Source organism: Alosa alosa, chromosome 20 (genome assembly GCF_017589495.1).
Source record: "Alosa alosa isolate M-15738 ecotype Scorff River chromosome 20, AALO_Geno_1.1, whole genome shotgun sequence".
NCBI lineage: Eukaryota > Metazoa > Chordata > Actinopteri > Clupeiformes > Clupeidae > Alosa > Alosa alosa.
The window spans coordinates 28,019,608-28,032,500 of record NC_063208.1 but is presented as its reverse complement, the minus strand read 5'-3'; the positions used below and the strand labels follow the sequence as shown (position 1 = coordinate 28,032,500).

At 44.2% G+C, this 12,893-nt stretch overlaps 2 protein-coding genes across 5 annotated transcripts in view; one reads left to right on the top strand and one right to left on the bottom strand.

Annotated features, from left to right (window-relative positions):
* Nucleotides 1–746, top strand: part of gpnmb (glycoprotein (transmembrane) nmb) — an 8,293-nt gene extending 7,547 nt beyond the window's left edge. The window contains exons 11-12 of the mRNA XM_048229859.1: nucleotides 220–310; nucleotides 500–746. Coding sequence (XP_048085816.1) covers nucleotides 220–310; nucleotides 500–653 — 245 coding nt within the window. The 3' untranslated portion in view covers nucleotides 654–746. The remainder of the gene's footprint in view (nucleotides 1–219; nucleotides 311–499) is intronic.
* A 1,640-nt stretch (nucleotides 747–2,386) lies between these two features.
* igf2bp3 (insulin-like growth factor 2 mRNA binding protein 3) overlaps nucleotides 2,387–12,893 on the bottom strand; it is a 29,439-nt gene continuing 18,932 nt past the window's right edge. For 2 of the 4 annotated variants that reach the window (XM_048230339.1, XM_048230342.1), the window contains 9 exons: nucleotides 12,568–12,690; nucleotides 12,207–12,342; nucleotides 11,708–11,842; nucleotides 10,080–10,142; nucleotides 9,437–9,556; nucleotides 8,487–8,561; nucleotides 6,901–7,032; nucleotides 6,559–6,672; nucleotides 2,387–5,083 (listed from right to left, as the gene is read on the bottom strand). In XM_048230339.1, the coding sequence (XP_048086296.1) occupies nucleotides 4,985–5,083; nucleotides 6,559–6,672; nucleotides 6,901–7,032; nucleotides 8,487–8,561; nucleotides 9,437–9,556; nucleotides 10,080–10,142; nucleotides 11,708–11,842; nucleotides 12,207–12,342; nucleotides 12,568–12,690 (997 nt within the window). In that variant the 3' untranslated portion in view covers nucleotides 2,387–4,984. The remainder of the gene's footprint in view (nucleotides 5,084–6,558; nucleotides 6,673–6,900; nucleotides 7,033–8,486; nucleotides 8,562–9,436; nucleotides 9,557–10,079; nucleotides 10,143–11,707; nucleotides 11,843–12,206; nucleotides 12,343–12,567; nucleotides 12,691–12,893) is intronic. The other 2 variants (XM_048230340.1, XM_048230341.1) reach the window with 2 other exon arrangements.

The window sequence follows — 12,893 nt, the reverse complement described above, 5'->3', positions numbered from 1 at the left end:
GATATCGCAGTAGTGGCCACCTTGCTGATGTTGTTGTCTGTTGTTGTTGTTGTGCATGTGCATGTACAGGTACATGTTGTGCTCATAAATTCTATACTTGCTATCACTTTTGCTGCTTTAATGATGCAAATTTCTTATTAGACATGGTGAGGACAATTAAGGGATTATTTTATCTTATCTTATCTGGACTCCTTTGTAAGTGTGTTTCTCGTCCTGTAGTGTCCAAGTCCTCCCGCGCCGCTGAGGTGGTTCTGTCCAGCAGTGCCGTTCTGGTGGCCATCTTTGCCTTCATCGCATTCATGGTGTACAAGTGAGTTCATTCAACAACGCAGAGGCATGCTGGGAGTCTGGACAGCTGAGGACTGTGGGATAGATGTGGAGCAAATGAGTCATTCCAGTGGACATTTGTACTGAAGTGTACTAAAATTGTACTATTCTGTATACCTGTATACTTTGCCTGATGAACTGACCCTCCTCTGTTGCCGTCTTCCTGTCCCAGGCGCTACAAGGTGTACCGGCCTGTGCGGCGATCCCTGGTGGAGGATGCGGGAGAACCCCCAAGGGTCGGAGGTCACATGGAGAGGCTGAAGGCAGCCCTCTTCCCAACCAATGAGGAACGGAGTCGCCTGTTGACAGACAGGCGCCCCCTGTAAACCACACGCGGGAACAGCAAATGGGAGAGGGATGAGAGTGTATGGCAGAGGTTGCCTACTGAGCAGTACATGGCATATACTCAGCAGCAGTGAGTTAGGATACAATGAAACACACTTGCTGGTTTTCACTTGAGTAAGTAATATTGTATTGAAGCACTTGGGCGAATCATGTATTAAATAAATAACAAATACTTGCTCTGACTGACTGTTGCACTATATGTGCCAGGGGGGCCTGCTATACTTTGAACTGTTCCACTAGCAAAAGCTCCTTCCTGTCAGTGATGCATTATGGGTATGATATCATATGACAACATTACACATTTCACTGAGTGTACTATTTCTGCATGACACCTTTCTGATATGAACATCCAATTTGCTTAGTTGTTCTGAAGAGTATTCAATGGACAGACATAGTCTAACTGTTGTCAATAATATAAGTGTAACTCAAAACAATACTGCTTTAACTGGATAGCATACACAATGGGCACAATGTATATGAATGTGTTTTAGATACTATGTTAAGCTGTTCTTAAATAGGACAGAATTAGCTTGCCGGCATATTTAATACAGCTTACTAGCATGAGTACAAGACAATACTAGTAGTCAGACTTTGCTTATGATCCTGAAAACTCAGGAAAACCCTGGGTATGGAAGACTAAAAGTGCATTCTTGTATTGTTCTGTGGTTGGTGTCTGAACCCAAACCAAGTGTGTGTGTGTGTGTGACACTGCTGACCACCCAAGAGAATATTAGGTCAGCATTAGCCTTACCCAAACACACTCTTCTCCAAGAAGCAAACCAGCAGAGGGTGAATGTTTTTCTTTTCTCTTAAATACTGAAAAAGCTTGTTTTTCCATAGATGCTAACAGCACTAAATACTGTGTTGGTGTGAAGGAAGTCATTTGGAAGTGAATTTGTTTTAGTTTGTCTGATTTGTAACTGCCAGCACACGAGACGTCTCTCTCTCTCCCTCATGTCAAGCTCCTGTGCATGCACCACTTTTATTTTAGCCTCTTTACAAAAAGTTTAAAATATTATTGAAATATTGATGCATACACTAATTAAAAAACTTTTTCCCCAATTTGTATTTCTTGAATGTTTTTGCACTGTAGTTATCCTAATAAAGATTCTAAACCAAATAAGACAGAATAATCTATGTAAGAGACCAGTGAGGATGATTTTATCTCCAGTACATTATTGTCCACTGGCCACAACATTCATGCCTATGGAATCAAAAGATGAGAGAACAATTTTCCCAACTTTGGCGTCGGTGGGTTTTGCTCCGTTAAAAGTAACAGTTTTATAAACTTTGGCGTCACTCGACACGCCAGACGCGTTGGCCTTTAGGCACCTTTGGGCCTACAGTTAAGGGCATAATGTGGTCTCCAGGACTACCGGTCATCTCAAAGACCATTTATGGGAGGCAGCAATCAAACTGAATGGCTTTCATAAAGCACTAGCATTGGAGTATGTCAACCAACACCATCCTTGTCCATCCATCTGCATTCCCCAGACAGAAGCCACAGAGTGTGTTGAGAAGTGCGTGTTGCCAGCCATGATGGACTAGATGGGTGTGTGTGTGTGTTACCACTCTTGTCCTTTTGCCAAGTAGGAGTGTGTGTGTGTGACTGAGTGGGAGTGCTACCACTCTTGTCCCTTGGTCAAGTGGGAAAGCAGAAGCCAGACAGTGTTAGGGTGAGAGTGAGTGAAAAAAAGAAGAGGCTAGACAGCAGTTAGGAGCCAACTTGACTTATTTTCTTTATTTATCTGAGAGGCATTTTGACAGATGGAGTCTGTGTGGGTGTGGTGGCACAAGCGCTGTGAGGGAAAAGGACATCATGCTGAAATCAGATTGCTTTTTTTACCTTCAAAAACAAAAAAAAAAAAAAAAAAAAAAAGAAAAAAACAAAAGTCCAAAAACCATTCCAGATTGGGAACCCATATGACATCTATCTGGTACGCATCATACCACACAACACAGCTAAAGAAAAACAGGGTGGACACCAGCCAGGCAAATCAACAGCGCTAGAGCATCCATTTGACAAAAGGGGAAAAAAAGAACTCAAAATCAGAACACAAATACAGATCTTGTTTTTTTTTTTTTTATAAAGCAGTAGATTTCTCATTTACTGAATCCAAAAAATTATCTGACCTATCCAAGAAAAAAAAAAAATCTGTTAATCTACACAGAAGCCACAGCACCAAAATGGAAGAAAAGCAGAAAGAAAAGCAAGTTATTATTTTTTTTTTACATTTTTCAATCAATTGGTAGATAACACAATGTAGGCAAAAAGCAGTCTTGAAAACTAAGCATTGTTACATGATTCACTGAATTTTGCCAGAAGGAATGGGTCAGTCATACCCTAGAATCTAACAGAAATGCCTCCAATTCAAAACACTTGTCTATGAAGAGGTAGATCAAAATGGCGACATGAACAAAAAAAAAGGAAAAAAAAATATGTCACTTGTGCCCTCCCTGGCGTCGCGTGGTGTGACGTGACGCGGTGCCAATCTGCAGGGTGTAAAGCGTTGGCGAGGGGACGTGAGGTATGGCATCGCGCGCGCGGGACCCTCGGGGGGTGTGGAGGGGCGGGGCAAACACCCACCACCGCCACGCCCAGTACCCGTTCAGCTGAGGTAGAAAGTGTTCTTCCTTTAGAGGAAGCATGACACGCAAGCTCTTTACCACAATCAAATCATATACTTACATTCCACATGAAAAAAGAAGAAAGGTTGATTTCACTTTTATTAAGCATTTATCAATTTGAATATTCCAGCCCTTTCAGGCATCTTCAGAAAAGGAAAAACAAAACAAAAAAGTCGGTGGAAACATTTGCCTCGTCCTTGTCCAGTTACTCTATGGATGCTGGTTGTATCTTGTGTCTACTCAACATGAACAGCAAAACCACTACATATTTCCACTGTGTGTGTGTGTGTGTGTGTTGTGCGTTGTGTGTGTGTGTGTGTCCCTAACCCTTAACCATGCAGTGACTAGTCACAAAACTCTGAAAACCTGTGCCATTTATTTATAAAGCAGTAGATTTCTTTCTGCAGCCCACTTCGAAAAGTGCCCCTGGCCCAAACAAGAGACCACTGAAGGTCCTTAACCCTCAATGCTATGTGTGTCAGAGGCCCTGCTCGAAGCAAGGGGAAACAAAATGGCGTCGGGGTCGAAAGAGGGGAGTCTGACCATCGACATGCGCGCAGTGGCACCCCTTCTAGAGTTCCCGCGACGCCTCGAAAACACGCAGTGTGAAGTTAGTGAAGCAGCTGAGAAGAATTCAATTCATCAGAAGAACAAAACAAAAAAAAAATGAAAACCGAACTAAATAACCGAAATGAAACAGCATGCCTGCCGTGTGAAAAGGTGGTTAACTCTGCAGCTCTACTGGATTGAGAGATGGGTGACATTTTCAGATGGCGATTCTTCAGGTGGTGTTGAGGTGATTCTTTTTAATACTCCCATCGACTCGACCACCAACAGCAGAGGCCAACGCTCCGGTCAACGCCAGATGCACACACACAGTTCTATTTACAAGGTCATGTCAAGGTCATTTCATGAGGCGCGTGCATCTGGGGAAACCGCGGCAGTCGAGAACCATCAAGTTGGTGGCTGACCATTTTCATTTAGTTTTTTTTTCTTAAAAAAATAAAAATGTTCAAGAACTATTAGCTTTATAAAGTATACAAAATACCACAAAGCAAAATAAAAATAAGAAAGGATCATTTTTCATATATATATATTTATATAGATATTTTTTTTCTCTGAGGTTCTAGCGCCTGAGGTAGATGAGTAAAATGCATATTAACTTGGTTTCCTGGCCAACCCATATCAACACTCCCTCAGTCGACAGTGGCCAGGTTTCCACCCTCCTATTAGATATATATATATATATAAAAATGCATCCAAATTTATAAAATGCCACTATCCATACATTTAAACCCCGCCCAGTCCCTTTAGGCCACACCCAGTCTCCGCCCAACATCATGTGAGTGACATCTTCAGCCTCAACTAGAGGATCACTTCATGAAACAATTACAGATTTGCAAAAACAGAGTTTCCTTAAAGTAAACGTCCTTGGCAAAAGAAACGGAAACGTTTGTGGGGAGGATGTGCGAGAAAGCACACAGACAGAGGAGGAGACTTCCCTTCTCGTCTCTCTCTGGAGATCTTAAAAAAGGAAAAGGAAAGTCTACACAGTCGTGTTGAGGTGGACATCCTCACGGCGTGGGCGGACCCCAAGGCAGGTGGGCGGGGCCAGGTTACCGGGGTGGGCGTGTCATCATGTCCTATCCAATCAGCACCGTGTCTCCCAGGTGACCAAGCAGCCTCATTTCCTCCTGGCCAATGAAGGGCCAGAGGGGGCGGGCTTCGGTTCCTGCTGTCGCCTCACCTGAGAGAGGATCTCCTGGATACGGCGCTGGGCCACCTGCGCGCACACACACAGAGTTAAACACTACTTTAATCTGTCTCTTCTATGAAATGTACAGGTGTAATGGTCAGTTGTGTACGTGCATGCGTTCAATTTGACAATGGTTGTCTAACCAAAATCGTTACTTTTCAGGAAATGGAGGGGAAAAAAAACAAAAAAAAAAAAAAAAAAAAAAACACTTGTTTCAAAATAATGTCACATTGAGTCATCAACATTGCCTATTAATAGATACTGTGCCATTCACTTGCGCCATAGGGCCCCCATCTTGGCGATCTGAAACGTCTGGTCAGAGGCACAAAGTTTAAAGTTTAAAGTTCCAGTCCACATTCTCTCATTTAAAGGAACACACCACCCAATATCAGTAGTAATATATGTTCTTACCTTAACTTTCACGAGTTGAGTCATACTTAAGGTAAGAACATATATTACTACTGACATTGGGTGGCGTGTTCCTTTAATGGCATAATTTTGTGAGCTGGGTCGTTCCTATGTTTCTTAAATCAGTCATGGGTGTGTTTTGAGCGTAACATCCATTAAATCAATGAGAATGACATGAGTAATTCCCTTTAAAGCAGGGTTCACATTGCAGGGAAAACAGCAGTGTTGTGTTATGAAACACACAAGAGGTTTGAATGATTATTATGTCAATTATCATGCCTTTTTATGCGGTTTGCTTGCATACAATGATTCTGCGGATTTTGCAACACGTCAACGGACATGGGTAGGCTGCAGTGGCTATTCAAAACAATGTGAAAAATAATGTGCAATAGACTAAACAGACACTTCGAAAAACCCAGGACAGCTACTTTGGACTGTCATTAGACTTGGAATAAACAATCGACAATTCTGACTGCAAGGTCACAAATTGAAATGAGCGATAATGGTCCCAAATTTAAGGACGTTTCAGAATGCCACACATGCAAAGCAATACCAGCTGCAGACAACGAGTGGCAGTCCGTGATGTCATTACAGGCTCCCAGAGACTGTTCTGGAGTCCCAAATTATATATGATTCATCATTCCACAAAACGGTTCGTCTTCTCCATCATGAAGTTTATGTCAATGTCATTTTGAAATGTTACATGCAGCCATGCTTAAATTCTGCTCACTGCACATTTTTTATAAATATAATATTCAGTTTTGAATGCTTAGCTGAAATAGATCACAACACTTCGCTACACTTCATCCCACCTAAGCCTTTTAGTGTTCGGTTTCAAACAACGTCATACTTCAAACTGCGTAGGCTAGTTCAGTCCGTAACCTCTGGAAGCTTTTGAAATTATCTGGTAGCAGCCTTTGCGTGCTTCTTCTGCAGTTGAACGAAGTTACTATGAACAAGTCATGGTCAATACTGCTACTAGTGGAGGGTGTACAAAATAGATCATACAGTAATACATAAGAGATAATGAACGAAAAAGAGATAATGAAATGAAAAAAAAAGAACATAAGAGCATGATACTCTATGGGGCTCACCTGGCTGGCGTAGAAGTGGCCCGAGATCTTGACGACGACCTGGTCATTCTCATCTGGCGTCTGGTCCCGTGGCACCACCACCTCAGCGCTCGACAGGTTTTGCAGCTCATTCACCTGAGGGACAGGTACAGATTCAAATCACTCAGCCACTCAGCACTTGTATATGTATGTGTATGAAGGAGCTGATCTGTATCTGTACCTGTATAACAGTAGACAGTACTATGGGTTTCATCACATATGACAAATGTGCATGTCAGTTGATAGGTGCAAGTACTGTATGTGTGAGTAACGTATGCTATTGCCGCGTGTGCGTGACCCGGTGAGTGTGTGTAAGTAACGTACGGTTTTGCCTCCTTTTCCAATGACCCGTCCAGCAGCTGAAGACGGGACTTTGATGTGGGCCTCCAGCTTCACCTCCTCCTTCGGCCCAAAGAAGTTCTCCTCCTTCAGCTTCCCAAAGATACGGCCCTGAGCCTAACACACACAAAAAAGGTAAATGATGGAGTGCATTTATATAGCGCTTTTCCACTCTTCTGAGCACTCCAAGAGCTCTATAATGTCATGCCTCACATTCAGCCCTTCACAGGCACACTCATACAACGATGGCGGGGGCTGCCATACGAGGCGCCAACCTGCACATTGGGAACAGTTTGGGGCTCAGGGACACCTCAACAGGGTCGGGAAGAGTTGGGCTCAATCCAGCAGCTTTCCAGTAGCTGGACAACGACTACCTCCTGAGCCACTGCTGCCCACACACACTTAAGGCTGGAGAGCAGGTGGACAGGACACAACACATGCGGACACCTGTTTGGACTCATATTGATGCCTCTGCTTTAGAAAAGTGGGTTCTCTCAGTGAACACTGTGCAATAGCTGTAAGGGGCTGCAGCTGCACAGTGGGGCAGTTTCCCAGGAGCAGCAGCGGTGTTGTCCAGCGCAGGCATGCGTGCGTGCGTCTGTGTGTGTGTGTTGGGGGGGATAATGCAGTCTCTGATGCCCCAGTCACCCCATCTGTTATTTGTGTTCCAATGATGTGACTATTTGTGTACTCTGATGTCATGTGTTTGTATTGGGTGGGGTGTGGAATACAGTACTGTAGTGTTAGGCACCCATTAGATTTGTTGTTTCAGCAATATTATGATGACCATATATGTTTATTTCTCATTGTCTTTATTAGAATTCAACCAGAAGATGGATGGAATATAAAAAACAAAACAAAATGTGCATGCCTGCTTCAGGCTCTAGTGTTTTGCATCCATTTGATTGGTTGTTGTTGCAGTGTGAAAATTACCAAAATGCTCTCGACACCGCTGGGTCAGTTTTAGGGTGAGCCACGGTCAAGTCAGCAGCTGATCGAGACCCACCATCATAGCTGTATCTACCAGCAGCTTCTGGAAGACCAGGCATGCCCTTCAGTGGCCTTGGTGGGGAATGACCGCTCCATCAAGAGCTTCCCCCTTGGGTGATTGGTCATTAGAACACTGCTAAAACAACAAATCTAATGCTAGCTTGAGACTGAAATTGACCTGGTATCAGAACAAAAACTAAATTTTTTGTGTGTTTAAATTACCTACTGTGTACATATTTCCTGTGTTCTCTGGACATATTCTAAATAAGAAATTGAGAAATAAACAATATGGTCTTTATAGCATTGCTGAAACAAAACATGTATGGTACCTGAGACTTTTGCACCGTACTGTATGTTATATGTGCTGCTGTGCCCACATTCTAGGCTTTGGAATATGGAGTGATGTGTGAAGACGATTATTCCCCTGGGACATTAAAGATGCTGTTTTTTTACAAACAAAGCTTATTTATCTAGTTTGCTACACATCTTTCAAAAGACTTGGCTCCTTGAGACAAACAAAAACAAAAGCTTTTGGCCACACACATATCAGACAGTAGAGAGTGTAAGGTCAGAGCTATTACCTTAAACTGGGCCTCTGGTGGGCCAGTGATTATGACCATCCTCTGCTTGGCTTCCACACCATCAGCTGGGGCAATCTGACGGACAAAGGAGCGAGCTTATTTATTTGGCAGACACTTTCATCCAGAGAGACTTAGCGGTAGGTGGATTATTTCTGATGGACAAAAGGAGCCGAGTTCTAATCAGACAGCAGACTCCTTATTGGAGATGAGACCCGCAGGGGCCAAATAATAATGTGGGGCCCTAATACAATAAAAAATCTCCAGCAATAGTTACTTATTCTTTCATTTGACTGATGCTTTTATCCAAAGTAAATGTAAATTACTACAAGGGCTAGTGTCCTAGACTTAAGGTTACCGGTAAGTGCATTGCTCAAGGGCACAACAGTGGCAGCCGGGAATTGAACCCACAACTCTGTCTACTGTATACTAGCCTAGCTCCGAGGCCTTTACGCTACCACCACCCAAACAACCAAATATCCCACAATTGTAGGGAATCATCCCAGCCCACTATTCAGAGTTGGGGCCCCTGTATCTTTTAGGAGCTCCCCTTCTTTGCTTCAGAGATCGAGGCCACTACACACAGCCATGGCAACCAGAGCATCACAGGGCAACAATCCTGCTTGGAGAGTCCACAGAGAAATGCCAACCACTCTAGTTTAAATAAATAGCATAGGATATATATCTACCAAAATCAAGACCAACTAGATTTTTGACCCTAATATTGAGATCAAATATCAAGTTGGTATTGTTTTTAGTATAAAGAAACTTACCTTATGCTTTCTCAGTAAGATCATTTTGACCTAATTTAATGGACAACCTTATCAAGCAAAAAAAGGTTGCCTAGTGCACTGGCAGCCAAAGCTTAGATTTGTAATCATTTGTCTTCTATTTGGAGGGCCATTTCTGCAGTGCAGTAAGAACTGGTGTGTCGGCACCTGGCTGTCACTCACCTTGATTGACGCGCCGGCGAAGCGACTCAGTTGCTTAATGTGCTGACCCTGTTTCCCGATGATGGCGCCGACCGCCAGGGCAGGGATGAACAGATACACAGTCTCAGTTTCTGGCTGACCCTGCAGAGAGAGCGAAACAGTAAATATGCAAATTCACACACACACAGATGATTAGTTATAGGATGAACACAATTATTCATACTGAAGAGCAGCTGCATGCACATCTAAGCTGTACTCACACACACACACACACACACACACGATATACTGCAACAAGCTTCATACAAGCTTCATATATACCAGGTTTGGCAAACAAAATCACACAAACATACTACTACTATCAACAATAGTAATACTAACTACTACTACTACTACTAGCAGCCTGGATGCCCAACAACAAACTAAATCATACTGTGCCCACCATTCAACACACACACACACACCATGTCCAGCATTAGACTGCATTGCAGTGGCTCCATTACTAGGAGAGCCGTGTTACATGTGTGAGCAGAACCTATGCAATAGGAGTGGCTTCAGAGCTCTGGTCCCCTGCCAATGAAAAGCCAGCAGCCCCAAACCCAATTGTCTGACAGGCGAGCAGCAACCAATCGTGCAGTGCTTTAGTCGCAGGGGCGGGACTTACAGACAGGGAGGGACTGCTTGCTGGAAATGGCCAAGGAGCAGCCTCACTACCACATACACCGTACTAGAGAGAGAACACACACACACACACACACACACACACTTATACATGAGACTTAGAAAAGACCAACATGAGAGAGCGGGCACACACACACACACACACATTAACATATACAATGAGACTGACACATGAATACCAAACACACACACAAACTAGAGCACGCACACACAAAGACTTAAACAGGACCAACATACACACACACAAACATTACTCAGAAAGGACTTGTACTCTCCCACACACACCGTACCAGAGGGAGCGCGTGCACACACACCTACCTACACACCAGACTTAGTGTGCGTGTGTGTTTGAGCGAGAGAGAGAGAGAGAGAGAGAGAGAGCAAAAGATGGCCAGCGAGTTTGGATGGTAGCAGGTTGGGGATTCTTGATTGAAAAGGTGCTTTACTGGGGCAACTATGGCCAGAGCAGCCCTACTCTTGCCCCCCCTGCTCTGTGGAACCACTCCTCAAGAGCTGAGGATGTGATTGACGAAGACCAGAGTGGTCGAAACATTGTACAATGAAATGACCATTGGGGGCATAAAAGACGGCGTGCGGTTATTTTCCTTCTGCATCTTTTAGTATCCGGCACCTGCTGAAATGAGTGCTGCCGCATCTACATATCATGAACATTCCAAGCACCAGGTTCTGTTCTCCCAATACCTTTCCCAAACCCACACATGAACCATAAATGACCTCGGAATGAAGAAGCAGATCACAATCACGAGACGTGAATTGATGGCCTTTAAACGTGGCTGTGTCAGACAGTGTTGTTGAGATCGGCAGCTTTAATGATGCTTTTAGGCTTGGCCTAGGTCAATTAGTCTAAAGACTCAATGTTGATACCAGTTTTGATACCATCAGTCCAGTGAAATGAAATCATTTCAGTTACACTTGCAACACATGAGCACCTGTAGCTACAAGCTACAGAGGGAGGGTCCAATAGACCAGCTTTACATGTATTCACTTACAGCAATAGAATAACATTTAAGCTACAGTGCAAAGGAGACCTTAGCTAGGAATTACCACACCGACAATACTAGTACTAGAAGACAGGAGTGCCTACATTGTAAGTACTAGTCAAGAATGGTGGGAAGAGGAAGTGGTAGAAAGAATAGGTACAGGAGGGAAGAGATGGAGGTAGAGAAGAGAAGGAGGTGGAGAAGGATGTAGAGGAAGGAAGAGAGGGAAGAGGAGAGGGAAGTGGAGAAGGAGGTAGAGGAAAGGAGAGAGGGAAGAGGAGGAGAGAAGAGAGGAAGGTGGAGAGGAAGGAGATAGAGAAGGGAAGAGAGGGTAGGGGAGGGAAGAGATGGAGGTGGAGAAGGAGGTAGAGGAGGGAAGAAGGAAGATGGTGCAAGCGCAAGCAAGGCCCTCTTCAACTCCTCAGCAGTTGAGGGAGGAGGCATCTGCTCAGGAGGCAAGATCGTTATGAACAGGCCCACAGACACCTAGGTGCTATCCACAGACTACATGCTAGAATTTCAACAGAAAAGATGAAGGACAGCTGTTTTTACTGTGACCTTTACAATACACATAGCACACACACACACACACAGGACTCTGGCTACTTACCCCGAACGAGGGGTAGGCTCCCTGAGGTCCAGCAGGGGGCGCCGACACCATGGAGGGGCTCACTCCTCCAGACGCGCCGCCGGGGAACAGCCCCAGGGCATTCAAGTTCAGTCCAGGGATCAGGTTCGACTGTAACTACAGAAAGAGAGCGCAAGAGAGCGAGCGCCAGAGAGCCAGGTGAGATCTAGGCCTCATGTTAGCTCACACTCACACACACACAGATACTTTACCATAGACTGTAATTACACACACTTAAGACCAGGACTCAGCTTAGAGTGCCAGCACTTGACAGTAGGAAAGCCAGTACACTACACCGCATGAGTTTGTGCTTGAAAGAGACCACAAGGGGGGTGGGGGGGTGGGGTGTAGATCAGGTGAGACCATTTACACAGTCTGACAGTTTTGATTGACAAGTGCTGCACCCTGTGCTTTAAACACCGTCAGGGCTGACGCAGGAGTGGGGCCGCTCCACTAGAGGGCAGTGTAGAGCTCAGCTTACGTTCATAGCAGCAATGTCGTTGTCGTATGCCTCTCGGATCTTCTTCATCACTTCCTGCTCGGCCTGGGCACAGGCCTCGATAGATCCTTTCACAGTGATGGTCCTCTCAGGGTTGTACAGCGTCAGGTCCTGCAGACTGAGAGAGAGGGTCAGACAATCCAAATTGAAGGTGCGTGTGAAAACATGAAGAGAGTAAACATGACTCAAAACACTATAGGCACAAATGAGATCCTTTAATATCCATGCAAGAGTGCAGGCAATGTTGGAAATTCATTACCCAACAGATTGATTTTTACCTACACCTCTACCTATAGCTCTTTAAACATTGACACATTAAAAAGTCTTTAAAAATTGGAATTACGGAGAGATGGTGATCTTGGTCTCGGTGTCCTGTTCAATTTTCTTCAGGTTGCGTCCTTCTTTGCCGATCAAACGGCCCACAAAATTATTATGAGCCAAGATCTTCAGAGGGATCTCCTCGGTGCTGCGCAGGAGAGAAGAGAGGTCCTGGGTTAATACTGCTTAAAACCCATTTAAAACTTCAGCTGTACAGATTTGAATAACGTTTAAAACTATTCTGATCATAGTTGTACAGATTTTAAAGTTTTAAATCTAAACTTTATGGTGCAACTGAGGACTTTGGTAGGAGCAGACAAATGGGTCAGTCATCATTGTTGATATTGGGGG